We start from the raw sequence: 22,435 nt of genomic DNA, 5'->3' as shown, positions 1-22,435 counted from the left end.
GTATGAACTGGGGTTAATTTGCAGAGGAATCATCCAGGTTGTGCCCTAAAATGAGTCAGAAAATCAATAGAAAATACCTGTGGGTTTGTTTTGCTGTGATTGTGTTGTGTAAGTCAGTAATGTGTAAGAGAGGTACTCTTCGAAGCGCTGAGTCACAGAAGTACACATTGCTCTTGGCAAGAGAAGCCAATTAGTAGTATATTCCTGGTGTTGACGACAATTTTAAACCCTTTTCTCTGTTTTTGACATACTGACTCCATTTATTCTTTCTCACGTTTTAAAGCAACTGTTTGACAACAGTCTACTTTGCGAACTTTCATCATTTAGGCCAAATTTAGTTGATCAGTTTAGTTGGTCTTCTGTTTTGTATTAAAGATATGAGGCCAATGTTGCTAAAAAGCAGGGCTGGCTCAGCCTTTGGGGGCCCAAAGCAGGATTTTTGGGTGCCTCCCATCTTGCTAGCTGATGTACCGTAAAATTAGAGGCTGTCTAATAATGACTGCAACAAACTGTCTGAATTCTATAGATTTATAACTGACTAATGTGTCTATTTCTGATGATTGGTTGCTTGCTTAGGATTTCACTAAGCTAGTTTAAATTGCACATGACTTTCTCAGCATTTTCAAACCTCACAATGCAGTGTTTCTTGCTTACACAGTTAGCTTTAAGTCAGAAAGCCTAAGTTGTATCTGCTTTATTGGACAGAACCCAGATTGACTACTTCTCGTTGTCTAACTACTCATAGTGCAATAAGCATTGTGCATGTTGCACACCTGAATCAACACACATTGTCATTAAATTCAATGTTGAACTTGAAACATCAAGTTGTTTAATAATCTCAAATAGACTTTCTTATGTCGTTTGGCATTGCATGATAAGCTGTTATACATAAAATTGACAAAAGTACTGTTACTATATTAACTTTGCAATGTAATTTTTCCTGTTCTTATGGATAACAGTATATCATACAGTGACAGAAACTACATAAACAAGAATATTTGAGATTGTTAAGACCTTGACAAAGTGTGAGAGATATATTTGATAATTTAAGCACGTAGTTTGCTCAACACTAATGAGTGGGTATCCAGAAATATTTAGACGTTGATGAAGTTATTGTTATTTTAGTTTTCTCCCACAGCATATTGAAAGTCCAAATAAAATAATGAACAAGAGCTTTAGATGTAGACTTTCAAAATATAGACTCAATTTCAGGCTATTTACATCTAAATGATCTGAAAAACATTTTCACACATACCCCCCTCCCAATTTTTAGAGGCTGAAAGTAATTGGACAGACACAATCACAAATTAAATTTGGATTTTTTAACACTTGGTTGCAAATCCTATGCAGTTAATGACTGCCTGAAGTCTTGAGCCTATAGACATCACCAGACTTTGAGTGTCTAATGCTCTGCCAGGCTTTTGTGCAGCTGTCCAGTAAGTGAAATGCATACTCAGTTAAATTGAGGTTGGGCAGTTTACCTGGCCATTGAAGAACATTCTACTTCTTTGCCTTAAAAAAAGGTTGGGTTTCTTTTGCAGTATGCTACAGGTCCCCTGTACTGTAAAGCACTGTCCAAAGACTAAAGCATTTGGCTGAATCTGAGTAGATAATTTAACCCTATACACTTTAGAATTCATTGTGCTGCTTTTGTCAACAGTCACAACATCAATAAGTACAAGGAAACCAGTTTTATGGGCACCATATATGCCCACACCATAATGCTACCTCCACCATGCTAGACTGATGAGGCGGTATGCTTTGGATCACTTCTCTATATTGTTCTCTTTCCATCATTCTGATAAACATTGATTTTTGTCTCTTCTGTCCATAAGATATTCCAGAACTGTACAGGCTTTTTACATGTTTTTGGCAAACTCTAATCTGGTCTTGCTGTTTTTGTGTTCTTACATCTTGTAGTAAACCTTATGTATTGAGTCTGGTGAAGTGTTCTCTTGATTGATGACTTTGACAGAGATACACGTACCTCCTGGAATGTGTTCTTGATCTGGCCAATTGTTGTAAAGAGATTTTTCTTCTCCAGTGAAAGAATTCTTCTGTCATTCACTACATAGTTTTCTGAGGTTTTCCAAGTCTTTGAGTGTTTCTGCTCTCACCAGTGCATTCTTTCTTTTTAAGAATGCAACAAAATAGTTGATTTGGCCACACCTAATGCATCTTTCTAAAGGATTTGTTTTTGTTTTCAGTCTGATGATGGCTTGTTTCAGTGGCAGGGACAAATCGTTGGATTTAAAATATAAATATAAAAAGATCAGCATTAGAAAGGAAAACAGAACTTTCTTGCAAGTTAAATAAAAAGAGAATAACACACATCTGGCAGTAGAACAGCCAGACAACCAACTGTAAAATTACTTTTGAGCCATTAAAATGGGGGGTGTGTTTTTGAAAATGGTTGTAATTCCTACACTGTGAACCCAATATGGATGTAAATACCATCAAATTAAAACTTAAAGTCTGCAATTTAAACACATTTTAAATGTTTATTTATTTTTAACTCCAACATGCTGTGGTAGACAGCTAAAATAACTTTGTTGACATCTAAATATTTATGAAGCTGACTGTATAAGCTTCCATTTCTTTGTTAGCTATTTATATATATAAAACTACAGTAGCCAGTCTGGACATGTCTACATCAGCTCTATTGCAAAAGAATAAAGTTTCAAAATAACTGAATCAAACTAACAAAGAAGAGGAAAACCACTTTCTCCTCATGTCAAAAGTTTTGGAGTTTTTTGCAACTGCAGTGCTGGGTAAGCTGACATAAGAGTGTTCACTCTGTCCGACTGCTCTCCCCAGCTATCCTCATAGCCCACCTGAAGCTGTCCCCAGCAGAGTTGCGGCAGGCCCTCATGACCATGACCACAGAGCGTCTGGAGCCATCACACATCAAACAACTGCTGCTTTATGCCCCTGATGACGAGGAGGTCAAACAGTTCCAACAGTATGACCAGGACCCTTCCAAGCTCAGTGAACCTGACCAGTTTGTCCTTCAGGTGCGGCAGACAGGACAGTCTTCAGGAGCTGTTTCTAAAAGAAGAGAACTTCAATGAAATTTAAAATGCTTATAGTTGGTTATGGCCATTTACCTTTTCATATGTGTGTTCCAGATGTTGTTAGTGCCTGAGTATAAAACCAGATTACGGAGCCTATTTTTTAAGACCACCCTACAGGAGAAAACTGAAGAAATGCGAGCTGGCTATGAATGCATCTATAAAGCTTCCTTAGAGCTGAAAAATAGCAAGAAACTGGCAAAGATCCTGGAGGTAAAGTACTTTTACAGGCTGAAACTGCAAAACATTGCTAAACATGACCAGACACCATCTAGAAATGTTTCCATCATTATTTTATTTTGTTTCAGTTTGTTCTAGCAATGGGAAATTACCTCAATAATGGTCAGCCCAAGACAAATAAAACTACAGGCTTTAAAATCAACTTTCTTACTGAGGTATAGTAGCTCTGAATATATATTGTGACAAAGTACTTTATAATTATGATTGTGAAATGCCTGCACTTACTTTTCAGTATTAATCATCATCTTTCCACAGCTCAGTACAACAAAAACAGTTGATGGGAAGTCAACTTTCCTCCATATTTTAGCCAAGTCATTATGCCAACACTTTCCTGAACTTCTGAGCTTTGCAGCAGACCTTATAACAGTGCCACTTGCTGCCAAAGGTAAATATGCTACTAATATATTAGTCATCATCTTCTCCATGGATATTACCACTGGTGTGTCAGAATCTCTTTAAATGACAGTGTATAGCTAGTTCTAAGTTTTATGTGTTCACTGAATTTAAATAACCCACTGACTTGGTAGAGTCATATTCAGCTTAATTGTTTTTCTCTGTACACAGTCAATCAAAGAACCATTACAGCGGACCTCAGTGATCTCCACTGCACCATTAAGGAGATCAGGACTGCCTGTCTGAAGATTCCAGCCACAGCAGAGGATCGCTTTGCAGCAGTTATGAGTGTATCCTTTGTTACTACACGTTCATTCACATTTTAAGAGCAAATAGATATTCTAAGAACTTAACTTATACAGCAGCTAAGGAGGTTAATGTAACTAGCAAGTATTGAAAGCATATACAAAAGAATGGATAAAATTGAGGCTTTAAGATAGGTACTACTATTACTGTTAGCTGTTTTGGCCAAGAAACCACATAAGCTAAATAAGTTAACACATCTTCTATAGAGAAAACACTTGAATATGGCATTTTTCTGCAATTTTTGCACAGTTTCTGTTTATCTGCTGTGATTAATATGTTGGAAAAAAATAAAACCATAACTTCAGCCCAGCCGACAAATTATTTTTACTTTCTTGTTCCAATATGTTAAATTCAGCAAATAAACAGAGGATGTGTTAACTAAAATCAACATTTCACGTAACCATGGGTGCTCCCCATCTTTAAGCCTTTGAACTGATACAGTCAAACATGATAGGCCATCCAGATTGTGCTGAAAATATCAAAATGCATCAATGATATTCAGATTTGAAGAACAGTGAACAAAATAACGATAGCACTATTAAAGATGAAAAAGAAGTCTGAACTTTTCACAGGCCATATTTTGTTTTTTGTTAAATTCAGCAAATAAACAGAACATTTGTTAACTTATTTCTAAATTTTAAAACAATCAACAAACGTGACCAGGGGTACTTTTGCACATGAATGTATAATGACCCCTGTTTCAGGCAGAAAAATATGTGTATGGCTGTCTTGACCTTTGCATCAGAGCTTCCTGGAAAACTCCCATCCAGCTGTGCAGTCTCTGGACTCTCTGCAGCAGAGAGCCATGGACGAGTTTGGCAAAGTAGCCTTGTACTTTGGAGAGGACAGCAAGGCCACCACCACTGAAGCCTTCTTTGGCATCTTTGCAGAGTTCATCTCCAAGTTTGAGGTGAGGCTACGCATGATTTTTTGTACAAATAAAGGAGAAACGGTGACATCTTCTCTACAAATGTTCCTACAAGAAATAACATTATGCAGCATAGGGCTGCACAGGTTATTGTTTGTTAATCGTTACCTCTGTATTATCACATTAAAATCTCAGAAACGTTTGCAATATATAATAATAATATTGAATAAGTCCTGATGCTGTGAGCATCCTGAACAACCTCAAACCTTCAAAATTAGGTTTTCTGTGGGTGTTTTTATGATCCAGCAAACACATTACAAGACATATGACATGTCACAGTATGTAGCAGCATATTGTAATCAAAGCAAAACCTTGTTTAAAAGTTTGGAATCATGGTTTATAAAATGATTTTCATCTATATAAAACCAGTTAGGTTTCAGACAGGTGTATGAAGTGATGATAATATGATAATCCTGTGCAACTCCACAATTTTAAAACAATTAGTAGCAAACTTCAAGTAAAATTGAAGATATTTGATGAATGATGAATGGAGCTGTAGAAGATTCTAACATGACTGATAAAGCAAGACAGCATAACTTACCATAAAATCCATATCCAGAATTCATCTTGCTCAGATCAAAAACAAGTTGACAAAAAAAATACAAATATACACTCACCGGCCACTTTATTAGGTACCTGTTTAATTGCTTGTTAACACAAATAGCTAATCAGCCACAACTCAATGCATTTAGGCATGTAGAGGTGGTCAAGACAACTTGCTGAAGTGCAGACCGAGCATCAGAATGGGGAAGAAAGGTGATTTAAGTGACTTTGAACGTGGCCTGGTTGTTGGTGCCAGACGGGCTGGTCTGAGTATTTCAGAAACTGCTGATCTACTGGGATTTTCACACACAGACATCTCTAGGGTTTACTTAGAATGGTCTGAAAAAGAGAAAATATCCAGTGAGCGGAAGTTGTGTGGACAAAAATGCCTTGTTGATGTGAGAGGTCAGAAGAAAATGGGCAGGCTGGTTCGAGACGATAGAAAGGTAACAGTAACTCAAATGACCAACCAAAATCTCTGAGGAATGTTTCTAACGCCTTGTTGAAAGAATTAAGGCAGTTCTGAAGGCAAAAGGGGGTCCAACCTTTTACTAATAAACCTACCTAATAAAGTGGCCAGTGAGTGTATAATTACAGTATACCTATTTATCATTTTATATCTTTTTGATCACAGAATTCTTGAAAAAACAGTGCCCTCCACAAATATTAGCACCCCTGGTGAACATGAGGAAAACTGGCTGTAAAGAACATTTTTATCGCTTCTATCTTTCATTCAAAATATAAAAAAATCTAGCATTTATTTCATGTACAATGATTGAAAGAAAAACCCTAAATCTTATCAGTTATTTTTTTTTCTCATATCTGTCTCAATTATTGGCACCCTTCATTTCATACTTTGAGGAGCCTCTCTTTGCAAAGCTAACATTGCTCCTCATGGACTCTCTTCTTCAGCTCATCCCACAGGTTTTCTAAGTCAGCCAAGCCATGGCAAACACTTTAACTCTGTGGTCAGTGAACCATTTTTGTGTTGATTGTAATGTTTACTTTGGATAATTATTTTGCTGAAAGATCCAGCCATGGCCCAGTTTAAGCTTTGTCTCTGATTTAATATTTGCTGGTACTTGATGGAGTCTGTGATACGATGTCTCTGAATAAACTGTCCAGGGCTTTCGGAAGAAAAAAAGCCCCACAACATCACAGATCTGCCACCATACTTTACAGTAGGGATGAGATATTTTCTGCACGGCTGCCTTTGCATCTATGGCAAATCCACTTCTTGTGTTTGTAGCCAAAAACCTCTATTTTGGTCGCACTATCCTCCTTACTGTGTGTGGGGTCAGCATAGACATACATTCTCTTCCTGGCAGATTCCTAACATCTCCAATTGCTTTAAACTTCATTTTTGCCCTGATAGTGGAAATGGGCATTTTCATCTTTGTTGTAGCCATTTCCAGATTTGTGCTGTTCAGCAAGCTTTTGTCACACATGAGTGCTGTTTTCTCTCGTCTTTTTCATAGTGTGATGGATGTATACTAAACTTTGGCCTGTGTGTCACCTATATTTACTATATTTATACCCCAGTGAAACAGAAAGTCATGGTTGACAATTTAAGTGTTCTGATCAGATGAATTTTAAAACATAAAATATGAAAGGGAATATGTATCACTTACATTTTCCTTGTAAGAATTTATAGGAGTGCCAACAATTGTGGCACATGTAGATTTGAGAAAAATATTTAATTCAAGATAAGACTTCTTTTTTTTCTTTTCAATCATTGTACTACAAATGATGGTAACATTTTTTAGATATTTGGAATGAAAGATCAAAAGGAGAAGCCGTAAAAAAAAAAAAATTCACAGGCCATTTTGCTCATGTTTAGCAGAGGTGCCAATATTAGAGGTGGAGGACACTGAAATCTAAAATATCTAAAACACCTTTTAGGGAATTTTATATCTATATATATATATATATATATATATATATATATATATATATATATATATATATATAATAACAAAAGTGATTCCAAACTTTTGAACACTGATGTAATTGTGGTATTTTGTCCACATCATGCAGCCCTAATTCACCATAATAAGCTAACAACACCATTTCGAAGTAGAATGACCGCTTTGAATGAACTGTTTTGCAGAGAGCACTGAATGAGACCCAGGCTACAGAAAACCCGAAAAGCCCTCGCATCGCCTCACCTTTAGCCTGGTGAGAACATGCCTTATAAATACTGCTCTCCAGAACCAAGAGCGTCTATGTGCCAAGACCTCTACAGGACAACAATGGAAGCAAAGAAGTTCTTAGTTTAAGTTTATGACCTAGATATATTAAAAGTTTACCTTGGACATAAAGAATTTATATTTTATACAACTCTATAGAGCCGTTTAAGCAAAATGTGAAGTATATGAATATAGCTAATATAAATCATTCTGAACGGTAAATATATTTGTTTTCAGATTTCCAGCAGCAAAAGAGAATGTAACAAGAATGTGAGCACTTTAGGCTGATGGTATCGTGGCCGGCTGTTCTGTAATTTATTTTACTGACCAAAAAATGTACTATCTCATGCGGGCAGACCACAACAGTGGACAGGCATCAATCATCCGCTGATGTCTGATGTACTTTATCTACACTTTACAAAGAGATGTTCTATTTCTGCTCAATTTTGGTGTTATTACATTGTTTTCCAACACCAGACAACACTCTTTTTCTGTGTGACTGCCACACTAGTGTTGGCAATGTGTGTGTGGTTGAGCTGATCCATGGTAAAGCTGTGCATGAGCTGCAGTACATTTTATGAAATTGATTGTCATCTCTGATTTCTCTTGCTGTGACGAGTTGAAGTTGAATGAAAACGCATAGGTACAAATGTAGTCTCTATGAAATGGCACTGTGTTTACATCCTGTCTGTTTCATGTTTACATGGTAAAATTGTTATGCAGCTTGGCTGACTAAACGTCAACTTTCCATTTGAAATATTGTTTGAGATAGCGTTATTAAAGTTCCTTCGGCCTGATGTTTTGTGCTCACAACGGTTTATCTGTAGCCTACTTATTAAATACATATGCATGATTTTACTTATTGCCTATCCTTGTGTCAAAAACAACCATGTTTTTTGTTGGTCCACCCTTTTGCAAGCCAGTGACAGTATTCTAAGAGATAAAAAGTTCAACTTGCATGTAGCACTATGTTTATTTCCATTAGCAGAGTAGTAATGTTATGATTCTTAATGAAGGCCTACATCCATTTGTTTTCTTTCATCATTAATATTAATTTAGCTGTGTTGGAAAAATTATTTGTGTGAGTAGCAGAGTATTCTGGTGCAGTTCTATTTCGGCTTTGATTTCTATGGGCCATATATTGCTGCATTTTATTAAATTGTTTAATTTATATTGCCTGAATAAACTAACCTACTGACAATCATAAGTCAATGTCTGATTCATTTGTGTACTTGTTAACTTGGGAGTGACCTGCAGTACCCTGGCTGGAAAATGGTAGATTAATGTTCACCTGAAGCATTTCAGAGATCAACCTTGCATAAAAATATTGGTTGTTGTCATTAACCAGGAATATTAATGTATTTGTTTTGATGAAATCAAAATGCACATTTAATGCTGAAAACAGTGAAAATGTTAGCAAATGCACTGTGTAAAATAGGAACATTAATACAGACATTATCCAGAGAGCATAGTTTATTTAACACCATTTATTTCTATAGGAGCTCACTGATACAGTAATAGGTAAATGAATTCAAAACCATTAGTCAACTGTGTTTGCACACAGAGGTATTAGACCTCCGCATTTAACCCATCCATGCAGTGAAACACCCACATACATGCACACTAGTGAACATACACACACTAGGGGGTAGTGAGAACACTTGCCCAGGGCAGTGGTCAGTCCTATCGACGGCACCCAGGGGGCAGTTAGGTACTTGTTCAAGGAGGGTCACGGAGGGTCACGTACTGTCAGCCGAGGGGATCAAACCGACAACCTTCCAGTCACAAGGCTGGTTCCCTAACCTCCAGCCCATGACTGCCTCAGTGAATACCCATACAGGCTATGGACAGCTTATTTAAGGTTAATGCAATCATTACAATATTTAATGTATGAACATTAATGTACTCAAGATTTATGCATGGAATACCTTAGGGTATCAGACTGAAAGACACAGCAGCTTGTCCATCTCTAACTGAGATGAACATACTAACAGAATTTGTGTCTTGTTTCATCTCACACGGTAATTAGCCAGTAGGCTAACAATGAGCTGAATACAAGGCTTGTAACAACCTTTGGCTCTACTAGGAAACGTGAATACATACACTATATGGACAAAAGTATTGGGACACCTACACATTATCACCACAGGAGCTTTCATAACATCCCATTCTAAATCCATAGGCCATATGGACTTGGTCCCCCCCTTTATAGCTATAACAGCTTCCACTATTCTGGAAGGCTTTCTACAAGATTTTGTAGTGTGTCTGTGGGAATTTTTGCCCTTAGGCTTTTGTGTAGCTGCTCACCCCTGGAAACCCATTTTGTGAAGCTCCTGATGTGCATTTCTTTTGCTGATGTTGCGTCTTCAGTGAATGATTCAACAGAGGCTAGGTACTGTGCGCTTCAGCACTCGGCAGCCCCACTTTGTGAGTTAGTGTTGGTTACCCATTCTACTGCCAGTGTCTGTAATCGAGACTGCAGGACTGTTTAATTTTTTCCACTCGCTAGCAATGAGTGTGGTTGAAACACCTGAACTCCATAATCAAAAATAATACACAGTGTATTTTATGTAGTGTATGTTTTCAGTTCTTCTGATGTGCGGTTGGACATTTTCAAGCTGTTTAGGCCCTGTGATACAGTAAGTGCTACTGTCGACAAGCAGTTCTATTCCCTTAGTTGCTGCTGTGACACTGAAGGCCAACATGTGAATGTAAGATGTGTTTTGACCAGTGTTTGCACCAAGGGTGTGTACATGACCGACCAAATGGTGGCACATGAGAAGATGGGACCTAAAGAGAAACGTCAACAACAATACAACAGCACACACAATGGGCTTCATTCACCAAATGTTCTTCATGAATCAATCTCTTCTTAAAACTCACATATGCAGTATTCACGAAGATTCTGACATTCACTACAAATTTGGGATTTGTTTCTCTGATAAGAAGAGGATCTACACATACTCGAGCACAAATGTGCAAACAGTTTTGTGGTTTAAAAACGTCATCTGTTTTTTACTCAGGAAAACTCACCTGTATGTTACCTCTTTCTACAGCAAAGGGGTTTTGAGCAGTTTTGAATGCTGGCATTACTACTACTGAGTGCTGATTGGCGAGCGAAGCAGCTCATTGGCTGTTCGTGCTCACAGACATGGTCATAAACAAAATGCTGTTTAAACGCTTAGAAATTGAGTTCAAGAGCAATTACAAATATTTAACTTTAATATTTAATAAAAAATTCTGTTCAGGAATGTGTTCTCATTTAATGTGTCTTAGAATATTCTAGCATTTAAACTATGATCATGCTCAAATGCTCCATATTATAACTCATGCATTTTAGACTGGCTCAGGAGCGCCCTCTAATGTTTGAGAAACCCAGAAGACATTACAGGGTGGTAATTCTCCTCTCTGCATGATCACCGGTGTGGTCACCCTAGGCTACCTAAGTGAAGTGCTACAGACATTAGTTCATTATGAGCGAGCTTTAGGGGACAGTAGCAAACTGCAATTTGTTCCAAAGAAAACTTATTCACAGGCTGTTTTTTTTGTGTGTGGAAAGCAGGTGCAGCTGGCTTAGTAACTCAAAAACGGGTCATTTCAGGTTATCTTGCTATTGTTATGCTCATTACTGGGATCCGTGTATTAAGAAATATGCTTTTAGTGAAAGATGGTGGTCTAGCACTCCTGATGAATGTGCATTCATTTATTGTAGTTATGCTTCCCACTGGGTGTCGTTCTTAACCCCTTAAACGCTGCAGGCTTATTCAATTATTCATTTTAAGACACATTAGTCAGTACTATTATGAATTTGGTAACTACAATGAAACTAAAAAAAAAAAAATAAAAAAAAAAAATCGACAATGCACGTTAGTTAGTTATGAGAGTGAGGAGTGTAACTTTACCCATTTCTCCTTACAGTCATCAGCTGAAATACTCACACGGATCATGAAAGATTTAGGCTAGGTGGTGTGGAATAAGGTTCTGAGTAAGAGATTAAATTGTCAGCAGTATATTCACTAAAGCTTTATTTATCACAGGACACAAGCAAACACATCTGAGTGACACTACATTGGTGAGTTGTACTTAAGAGCTTAGTGACTTTCAATGTGGCGCTGTCACTGGATGCCACCATTCCAATAAGCCAATTCATCAAACTTCTGCCCCTTTAGAACTGCCCTGGTCAACTGTAAGTACTATTATTATGAAGTGTTACAGTCTAAAAGAAACAGTAACTCAGCCACAGCTTTGTAGGCAACACAAACTCATAGAACAGCACTGCCCAGTGCTGAAGTGCTTAACACACAAAAATCATCTACCCTCAGTTGCAGAAGGGAGCAACATCAGCACAAAAACTGTTATTCGGAAGCTTCATGGCTTGAGTTTACATGGCCGAGCAGCTGCGTACAACCCTACAACTTGTCAAATGTTGCATGGAGTGGTGCAAAGCAGGCTGCCATTGGACTCTGGAGCAGTGCAAACGTGTTTTCTGCATGCATCTAAAGAGAATTATGCATGTAATTATTATGCATGTAAACCAGCGTAAATACTGAAAGGATGCTGACTGATGTTATGGCTTTATCTTCCATCTGTTTTGTAAAGTTCTTTATTGAGGGACTCCAGAATACAGATGGTTTCTTACTGGTTAAGAAGCCTCAATCCACCTCAATCAGTTTAAAAGTTGAAATGTTTTAAACAGTGGCTAGACGCATGTGTTTTAATGCACAATTACTGCATATTTGCTGCATTTTACATATTGGAATAAAAAAATGTGACAGCGTGGTCTGTGCAAACATTACGGCACATTTATGTTTATTTGGTGAAACTAAATAGAATAGAAATATAAAGACTAATTATTAGAAAAATAGAAATTGTGCACTAAAATTCACAGAAAAATGACGTTTGTTCCCTGTGGTGCATTAACTTATTTCCACAAAGAAAATCAAGAAAACATTCAATTTCACCACAGGTATATATAAATAGAATCTCTGCAGTGTAATCTTGAACATTAAATCACAGGTTAACCGTGAAGGGCAAGACAAACAGAAGCAGACACTTCTGCTGGAAAATGAAACCTTTCATAAACCTCTGCCAGAGCCAAGTGGTGCACTTTCTCACTACCTTCCTTCAAGCCTACACATCCAGTCAACATCCTCATGGACTCGGGGCAGAATTATATGGGGTAAAGGATTTAGATGTTATTTTCTCTCAAAAGTAAAATGTTTGTGTTATTAGAAATTGTGTGGCTGATGTATTGTCTGCTCTACTGGTGGAGTACAAAAACAATGAATGACATTAGAATCCATCAAGAACGGAGTAAAAGGAGGCAGGACTCAAGACTCAAAATGTCAGTAAAGCAGATAATTAAAAACCATGAAGAGAGTTGTCACTGTTTTATTAATTCATCTTAAAGCAGTTATACCAAGCATTTTATTTTTCTAAATAAGTTCAAAAGTTTTGTTGTTGTACAGTTTCTCAACTTGAAATGCACCTTAAACGTTTAGTGTGTCAGTTCTTTTTCCAAAAGGTAAGGCAGCAAGGTAAAGGCAAGGCCAGTGAACATACAAGCTGTAAAGATTGTCCTTAGTGTCATGAATTTAAGGGTGGCACAAGTGGCACATTTTTGTGTCACTTGGTACCATATTCAGGTGTTTTCTTCTGGGGACAGTAGAATATCCAGTAAAGCACAGAAAATTTGCAGAACATTTGACCAACAAGTCACACATTGTCCAGCTCCTTATCAGTTTGTTGTTTGTCAGTTTAACTAGATGATAAACAATAGGACATTGTATAGGCTTTTAAACAATTCAGGATTTTGTACACAGAAGGCTGAGTTACACATAAGTGAATATTGTGAAATAAATTATCATCAAGGACTGACTGTGTTAATGCCCCAGCACAAGGAAAAACATGAGCAGTCGAAGGCAGAATACTAACTCTGTGGCATGTGTACACCTCCTACTGTATTGCATGTATTTCTACTAATAACACTAGGCATTATAAGGCTTGTTTCATAGGAAAAAAATGAACAATTTAAGTATTTATTTAAGCCCCAGGAAATTTGTGGATGGCAAAAGATATAATGAGATGTAGGACAGTTTACATAGACAAAAGTAGGAGTATATTAGCTGACTGGAAACCAGCAGTCACAGGCTACACTTAAAGCCACAGTATAAGGTTTCTACTTTGCACTTTTCTTTTTTTTTTTAATTAAGGCCACGTAAGACCCACCAAGTACCTCAATCCAATAACTTTTTCACCTAAAACACAAAATTCACCCAATCACATAAATTACTTTTCATTCCTTTCATTGAATTACACTTGGAAAGGACAGAGCATTAAACATTACAGACATGTCACAATTTCATACCACTGATCCTTCTGTGCCATGTTCAGATATTTTGGAAAACGAGCAAAGCTGTTGAGCACTTTGGTAAGTTGGTGAGAACAGCAGCGTTTTAGATACATTTTGGGTTTCCTTACAGGATGGTGCTCTCTGAGTCCAGGTCAGCATCCTTTAGCTGGGTGACTGGCTGGTGCTCTGTGGCAAGGTCTCGACCCAGCCCTTTGAATGGCATCCCTGCATCTGTACAAATGTAATATGTTAGTGTCTGCCTAGGCTTTAGTTAATGCTGCAGTACTAGAAATAGAACAAAGAAAAGATGACATTAGCAGCCTTGACAGACTTGCTTAGGCTAGAAAAAAAATGTGTCGCCAAAACATTGATGTATAATGATCCAGAAGGAAGGGTCAAAATTCAGAAAAGACAGTACTATCCAAGAGTCAGACCACCCTTTCGTTTATTTAATTTCCAGCCGAAACAGCCATTAAGTGCAAGTTATTTTTCAGTGTCAGAAAAAAAGGAGGAGGCACAATTTTTTGCAATATATTGTCTGGGGAACTATATAAATAAATAAATAAATATTATATGTTAAGTACATAAAAGCATTTCTTGGGTAAATTTCTGCTAAAGTAGCTTAAGATCAATTACAAGGGTAATTAATTATAATGGATAATGTTAACAGAAACCACTTAAATCCTTAAAGTTAGCAGTTGACAACACATTTCACTGACCCATTTGACAGTCCTGACTTTTGCTGTAAATCATCAGTCTAATTTTGTTAAAATACCTCCCAGGTGGCGAGAGAGTGTTTGCTAAAACAGGAAGCATGGAGTTTACAAATTATTTATACTGTACAGTCACAGGAAAAGACAAGCAGTATCAAAAAACTCAGTTTTAAGCAGAACGAAAAACCATCCTCTCAGTTTGCATAATGCAAAGTATTTGCAAAAAAAGTTAACTCACAAAACTTTAAAAATAACTCAGACAGACAATTTGCAATAGAAGGTGTCTCACCGATCATTTTGTAAGCAGTGCTGCAGATGCCGTTGGTATCAATCCCTCCGCTATGAGGCTGTGGTGGAGGGGGGACAGTGGGTCTGTTGCGTGGCTTGGGCACAGGCCGAGACCGTGGCAGAGAACCAGACTGAAATTGGGAAGGAGCGTTGGTACTGGTGTTGTCAGGAGAAATGACCATTGGTGGAGGTGTATGTGGAGGAGTAGGAGTGCTGGGTGGTGAGGGATCTTCTGTTGGCTCTCCTGCTGTCTGCCCAAGAGCTTTGGGCTGGAGAGGTGGTGTAACCTGGGTAGGGGGCTCCGGGGGTGGATGATTGGGTGCCTGGATGGGAGGCTGGTTGCTTGAGTGGCGCCGAGGCGTTGTGGTGAGCTGAACTGCTAACTGAGTAGGGCTCAGACTGTTTGGAGAGGAACTAGAAAGAGGTCTAGGAGATGGAGAAAGGGACTGAGGGGTCCCAGACGAGGCATGCGGAGCTGACTGACCACTCAGCTGCCCTGAAGGTGGGTTGGTTGGTTTAGGTGGAGCAGGAGCTGGCTTCTTTGTGCCTATTAGAAGCAAATTTTGGAAAGATTTCACTTTAACGTTGCTTTTTCAGCATTCATAAAAACAATACTCCAATGTTTTCCAACATGATCATCTGCCACACCAGTAGGGCTAAACAATTTGGGCAAAACATTCAATTATGATTTTTATAACCAGCATTACTTGAAACACACTGGCGCTTGCCAAATTCCATCAGTACATGTTCATGCAAAACATTTAGCTATAAACATTTATTTGTAAATAGCCATTTTAGAAGTTTCTTAGTGGTTTTCTACAGAGAAATAAGCTTATATTTTTGTCTGTAGTAAGTGACTGTACACTACAGATGTAGCAGAATGAGATTAGATTTAAAAACACTGCAAGATTCCAATAAGAGAATTGTTTTGTTTTTTTATTTAATTTTTTTTTCACCTCTCCGTGCTGTGTGAGGACTGAGCCCTGATGATCCTGCCACTGGGGGCACCACACTCAGCTGTGCTGAACCTCCACTACCATTTCTCTGAGCTGGAGGTGTGGATGCTGAGTCACGTGACTTTGAGCTGCCAAAAAAGAAAATCTATTGTTGCAAAAAAACCTATTTAATAAAATTATTACATGCAGTGACAATAAAATGATCAACTTCTTGCTGTGAATAGTATGTGGATAATTAAAATAACTATCACCTAGCGTAGTAAGTAGTAGTGTACTTTGATAAAACATTACATAACATGTTCTACTGTATTGTGTCCAAGAACATAAAAATTACAAAACCATTATCAAGTAGTGATAGAGAAAAATAGTGTGACAGTTAGGAACTTAACTTTTTCCCTAGTATCATTAAATTAGCCTTGAAATCTTCCAGGTTTTCAAGAATGACTCATGTAGAATTTTTCTTATTAGTTGAAGGGGTGTTCAGTGGTCCACATGAAACTTGTTCACTCACAATAGGCACTGCTGTACTAAGTCTCTAGCAAAAGATGTAGGCTGAATTGCAATCTTCCCCCATTTCTGTTCATTTACCAGAGAACAGAATGTACAGTCCATGTAAAAAAAAAAGAAAGACTAGCATCTCGTACTCCACACAGCAATGATTAATGTGCATTCTGCAGAACCTACAAAGCAGCACTATACTCAGCTCTTACCTGAGTTCCTCAGTGTGTTGGGCTAGAAGCTGCTGTGCTGCTACTAAGGCAGCCATCCCCAGCGCCAAGCTAGGCTGACAAGCTTCTGTGCCCGCCGATGTAGGCTGCTGCAGCAGGAGCTCAGCAACAGGCTGGCCTCCTGCAGTACCTGCAGCCTCCACCGGGGGCAGAGGGGGCTGAAAGGCAGGTGAAGCATGTTGCTTTCTAGTTAGCGTACTGCCTCTACGTGGATTGTGGTCCATTAATTTGTTAGAGGAGCTAAAGAGAGAAGAGACAGTAAAGACACCACCAGTGCCAAGATGTAACAAGAGACCGCCACCAGCAGGATAGAGAAAAGAATATGCTACACCATATGTACTCAGGAGAACCCTCAACACCCCAGTTACAACAGCAATGTAGAAACTACCAGAAGAGCTATTCTTCAAATAATTCCCAAGAAATTAAAAAGGAAGTAACTTGTGTCAGCAGTCTGTTATTAGTTTTGATTAATGGAGTTAGAATTATGCTATGCTATGAAGCATGAAAAACTGATTTGGATTATTAATTTGCATTCTGGTGGCATTACATCAGGAAGTGTACCTGTCTCGTTTAGGCATATCACCATCTGGTCCCACCATACTGTTAGGCCTCTTCCTTTCTGTTGTGCCCGAGTCATGGTCAGGTACAGTCAGGTGGTTGACATGGTTTATCATTGGTGCAGGCATTGAAAATGCACCAGACACATTGAACTCCACATCTGAATAGACATAAAACAAATATACACCATATTCTTTGTGCACACAAAAAAATATTCTGGGACTTTTTTTTTTTTTTTTTTTTTTTGCAAAGAAGGATTCTACATTATGGTTCATACCTTCAGGGAAAAACCAGTCTGCATGTTGAATGATTGGTTCAATGATAGTAACCACATGGACAGAAGTAGCAGCAGCCATCTCTGCTAGACTCCTGTGGTTAAAGGCACAGCACCTTAGACAATGCCTACAGTGTCTATTACATTCACACTGGCCCTTTTTCATCAAAGTTGGGTAAAGGAGTGCAGATTTGACTGCATTCAATGAGGTTTAAACTACTCTGCGTCCCATTCATAAAACTTTCACACCAAATTTTAAACTTAAAAGATGAAATCTGAAAGATTAGTTTCAGTGCATGAAATCAAGCACCAGCCTTCTAATACCCCAACTACATATAATTTACATGAAGCCCACCCTAATTCAGGCATGTCAACTGGGCCAAAGCACTGTGGGGACTACCGTTTAACTTCATCCAACACTATGATTTCAGTTAATGAAATCAGGTGTGTTTAATCAGGCTGAAGTCTGAATGTGCTGAAGTCTACAGCATTTTGCCCACGAGGACTAGAGTTTAACACATGTCCCAATCAATACAGATGTTTCAGCAGGGAGCAAGTAAAACAACAGCATTTGGTGGATCATATGCCACTGTCTGTGCTCATAGGTGTTTCAAGTTGAGCAGTGAGTGTACTGCACCCTCTACTGACCAAACTTCAGTGGTAATATTGTCACGACTGGAGAGAATATATTGTGTAAAACAAAATGTCTCAAGTTTTTTTTTTTAAGACAAGAGAGGGAAGTGATTGTGTAGTGTAATTATTTTCTTAAAGTAACATTTAAATGCTGTTTTATTGCAGTGTATGAGATGCTTAAGCACTTGCTCTGTTTTGTATTTTTAGGCAGTGTTAGCAGTATAAAACAAAAGCACATTCTAAAACATCTTTAAATGCAAAATGGAATTGTTGCAATGGCTGGGATGAGGATCAGTACCTCCAAATCCGAGGCCATGGTTCTCACGCGGGAAAGGGTGGAGAGCCCTCTCTGGGTCGGGGATGAGCTCTTGCCTCAAGTGGAGGAGTTCCAGTATCTCGGGGTCTTGTTCACGAGTGATGGTACAAGGGAGCGGGAGATTGACAGGCGGATTGGTTCTGGGTCAGCAGTGATGCAGGCTCTTTACCGGTCTGTTGTGGTAAAGAAAGAGCTGAGCCATAAGGCAAGGCTCTCGATTTACTGGTCGATCTACATTCCCACCCTCACCTATGGTCATGAGCTTTGGGTAATGACCGAAAGAACGAGATCGCGAATACAAGCGGCTGAAATGAGTTTCCTCCGCAGGGTGGCTGGACTCTCCCTTAGAGATAGGGTGAGAAGTTCGGTCATCCGGGAGGGCCTCGGAGTAGAGCCGCTGCTTCTTCACGTCGAGAGGAGCCAGTTGAGGTGGTTCGGGCATCTTGTTAAGATGCCTCCTGGACGCCTCCCTTGGGAGGTGTCACAGGCAGGTCCACCGGGGAGGAGACCCCGGGGAAGACCCAGGACACGCTGGCGTGACTATATCGCCCAGCTGGCCTGGGAGCGCCTCGGAATCCCTCCCAGGGAGCTAGTGGAAGTGGCTGGGGAAAGGAAGGTCTGGGCTTCATTGCTCAGGATGCTGCCCCCGCGACCCGAACCCCGGAGAAGCGGAAGATGATGGATGGATGGATGGATGGAATTGTTGCAGCATTTGTTTATACCGAAGTGCACATAAAATATTCACTTTTGTCCTGCATTGCCATGTGCACAAATGATTAGTATTATCGTTTTCTATTTTTATTCTTATTGGTATTATAGAAGCTAATAGTTTTGGTTAGTTAATCACAAAATCAAGCATTGATGAGATGCAGCATTTCTTCAGGTTGTTAAATGTTTAAATTTACACACACTCCTCCCAGATATGAGTTTCATTGTACAGATATGCTCAAATTGATGAATAACAAAACTGTCAGTGAAATTTACGTGTGCCCATTTTATGGCCAGATTTGACCATATGCAACTTTGATGAAAAAGGGCCACTGAGCTTAAGGTATTGAATAATAATTTCTTACCCCTCTGTTTTGGCCCATAATAGATTTGGTCCTAAGACAATGGCAATGTTGCTGGGGGTCATCTTGTTAAGCTCACTTTCTTGAGCAAGCTTAGCGAGGAACTTCACAAGATACCTTTTGACAAAATCAGCAGTTTTGGAAAAATGTATATCAGTGATAACTTTAGACTTCAATACATTCAATTTTTTAAGTAAACTTACCTGAAGTTGGCCTTGTTGTTTTTTGGTAATTGATCACAAACCAACCACAAAGCTTGTAACCTTTTGTCTGGGTCAGGCACACTAGACAAGAAACATATGAATAAAACATGTGGAAAACGAGGAAAAAACACCAAAATGACAATCTCACTGCATTTGTGTCACTTGCATTTTTTGACACAGAGTAAACTGTAAAATATTGCTTTTATTAAATGCATATAATTAAATAATTTTGCATTATAATGTTTACATCAAATATTAAATTAATTACGCATTTTTAATATAGAGCTTTTTTTAAATATATGAAATGTCTTACTTGGATGCCTGAATCCACTCATCATAAAGCTGATAAGTCATGAGAGGCTCAGGTAATTCCCTTAGGTAGGACTTCAAAGCCCCTTATTAAAATAATAATATTAAATCACTTTGTTGAAATGACATATATATCAGCATTAGAGGTTAAAGGATGAGAGTACAGCTCCCATACCAGCAACAGCATGAGGGTCAGAGTAGAACTCTTCAAGCTGAGAGGTGGAGCAGTCCAGCGCTGCCTTCAGCTTCTTCAGTTTAGAGGCTCCAGCAGCTATTCGGAAAAGACCCTGTTAAGCAACCAAAGTTATTGAGAGGTAAGCACTGACAGGTTTCAAGTTCACATTTTCAGTATGTGTGCTTGTTTGAAGAAAAAAAAAAAATCCCAGAAAAAGTAGTGTTGCAATGTCTCAATGAATTATAATACTTAAATAATGCAAGTATGAATTTCAATCAAGTTAAAATTTATCTGCTGTGCAAAAAAAAAAAAAAAAAAAAAAATAATATATATATATATATATATATATATATATATATATATATATATATATATATATATATATTTAAAGTGAATCTGTTGGTTTAAAATATATACTTGGCCAGAATGCATCTTCCACATAATCAATGGGAGTTTTTCATGGTTTGCCATACCTCTTCCTTCATGCCAGTCTCAAGCAACATCATCACACAGGCCTCTATGGGAAGTGCTATCTCTCTACCACTACGCTTCAGGTGCTCGTCTAAGCCTGTTCCAAATGCGGGCTTCTCCGTCCATGAGTCTGATCAAAAATACAGTTAAATACACAATATTATGTAAGAAATAATAATAATAAAAAACAGGAGTAATAAAGCGTAGGTCTTAGTCTAAAGGCAATATATATATTTGCATATTATACAGAGTGAATACATAGGACAGGTTTGAGATTTCACACTAACTTTAGCCCACTTATATTTGCAGCATAGTCCTGCTTAATCTTTTCCTTTTCATATTTGTACTTGGCTAAAATTCAGGAGGTAACTTGTTTTTTAAGCAATATACTAGCCTGAAGCAATGCATGTACACCCCCCCCCCTTTTTTTTTGGTGATGCTCACAGCAGGGTTGATGAACCAGGTGGATGAGATGTGAGAAGTGTGACTCATAGTCCAATTGCTGAGACATGGAGTGTGTCTGTCTCACATGTACTCATATTCTCACAGGAAAACAACTCATCAAAACAAATTATAGCTCTCAGGGAGTGGATTTATATGAAAACTGTTACCAAAACAAGAACACAACATTTGTGCAAATCAACTTATTGTTTGTTCAGTGTAACAGGAGTGGGTGTAGAATTATTCAGCAGTTGCACTGCATTTGCTGACAGTTGCTCAAAATGCTCAACTGTGGGCCAGTTGTCACTGGAAGACACTTCAATAATGTAATAAACAAAACCTGACCATGGTCAGCAGATATCACACCTTGCTGTGCCTGAATGGTCGGCAGAACACTTTCCAACACAGAGAGAGATTTTCTATGGTAATCTGCTTGGGCTTCTAATAACTGAAAACAGAGTAGATAAGGATATGAGGCCATTGTGAATTGAATAATGGAAGCAATAAAAACAATAACTGAGACACCGAGTCTGAGGCTAAAGGGAATTAAACACGCACACAAACCACTAAAATGTTCTTACCATTACATAGTAGCAGGCATAATCTCCTTCTTTTGAAAAGAAATTGTACATGTCAGCAGAAAGTTGATCCTGAACAAAGGCAGACAAAAGCCGAACATTAACTTTAGGAAAGCAATGGTTGTTTAATCTTTTGACTGAACATGAAGACCACAATTTAAGCAAGACCAGAAGTACTATTACTACTTAAAATGAAAATGCAGATTTGTGACTCAACTGTGCCACTAACATTATACACATACATACACATTTATATATATAAATAAATATAACACACATACTGACATCCACCAAACCCAGATTCATCCATCAGAGTGCCAGATAATGAAACGTGAGATGTTTCCACTGTTCCAGAGTCCAGTGGCATTTTGCTTACACTACTCCAGCCAACGCTTGGCATTGCACATACTGAGCTTATGTGCAACTGCTTGGCCATGAAATCCCATTTCATGAAGTTCCCAACGCACAATTCTTGTGCCGATATTGCTTCCATAGGCAGTTTGGCAGAGTGATGCACAAGATTTGCAAAAGTGGCACCCTATGACAGTGTCACAGTGCCTACTCTCCTGCCAGTGTTTGTTTTTGAAGATTACATGGCCATGTGCTTGATTTTATAAACTCAATAATTGCATACTTTCAGTCATATATATATATATATATATATATATATATATATATATATAAACCTATATATAAACCT

General features: G+C 38.3%; 2 protein-coding genes across 6 annotated transcripts in view; one reads left to right on the top strand and one right to left on the bottom strand.

The window, feature by feature from the left end:
- Positions 1-8,877, top strand: part of grid2ipb (glutamate receptor, ionotropic, delta 2 (Grid2) interacting protein, b) — a 47,020-nt gene extending 38,143 nt beyond the window's left edge. For all 4 annotated transcript variants that reach the window (XM_017705529.2, XM_017705530.2, XM_017705528.2 and 1 more), the window contains 7 exons: positions 2,818-3,014; positions 3,129-3,284; positions 3,380-3,466; positions 3,567-3,696; positions 3,876-3,994; positions 4,756-4,920; positions 7,592-8,877. In XM_017705529.2, the coding sequence (XP_017561018.1) occupies positions 2,818-3,014; positions 3,129-3,284; positions 3,380-3,466; positions 3,567-3,696; positions 3,876-3,994; positions 4,756-4,920; positions 7,592-7,663 (926 nt within the window). In that variant the 3' untranslated portion in view covers positions 7,664-8,877. The remainder of the gene's footprint in view (positions 1-2,817; positions 3,015-3,128; positions 3,285-3,379; positions 3,467-3,566; positions 3,697-3,875; positions 3,995-4,755; positions 4,921-7,591) is intronic.
- Positions 8,878-13,043: 4,166 nt separating this feature from the next.
- arhgap17a (Rho GTPase activating protein 17a) overlaps positions 13,044-22,435 on the bottom strand; it is a 25,630-nt gene continuing 16,238 nt past the window's right edge. The window contains exons 8-20 of one of the 2 annotated variants that reach the window (XM_017705524.2): positions 21,739-21,807; positions 21,524-21,605; positions 20,719-20,846; positions 20,246-20,357; positions 20,075-20,156; positions 19,762-19,842; positions 19,562-19,675; positions 17,543-17,634; positions 17,269-17,425; positions 16,690-16,947; positions 15,980-16,107; positions 15,025-15,570; positions 13,044-14,253 (exon numbers count right to left, since the gene is read on the bottom strand). In XM_017705524.2, coding sequence (XP_017561013.1) covers positions 14,147-14,253; positions 15,025-15,570; positions 15,980-16,107; positions 16,690-16,947; positions 17,269-17,425; positions 17,543-17,634; positions 19,562-19,675; positions 19,762-19,842; positions 20,075-20,156; positions 20,246-20,357; positions 20,719-20,846; positions 21,524-21,605; positions 21,739-21,807 — 1,956 coding nt within the window. In that variant the 3' untranslated portion in view covers positions 13,044-14,146. The remainder of the gene's footprint in view (positions 14,254-15,024; positions 15,571-15,979; positions 16,108-16,689; positions 16,948-17,268; positions 17,426-17,542; positions 17,635-19,561; positions 19,676-19,761; positions 19,843-20,074; positions 20,157-20,245; positions 20,358-20,718; positions 20,847-21,523; positions 21,606-21,738; positions 21,808-22,435) is intronic. The other variant, XM_017705525.2, reaches the window with a different exon arrangement.

The sequence above is a fragment of the Pygocentrus nattereri genome, chromosome 13, assembly GCF_015220715.1.
Source record: "Pygocentrus nattereri isolate fPygNat1 chromosome 13, fPygNat1.pri, whole genome shotgun sequence".
Classification (NCBI taxonomy): domain Eukaryota; kingdom Metazoa; phylum Chordata; class Actinopteri; order Characiformes; family Serrasalmidae; genus Pygocentrus; species Pygocentrus nattereri.
This window is presented reverse-complemented; position numbering and strand designations above follow the sequence as displayed.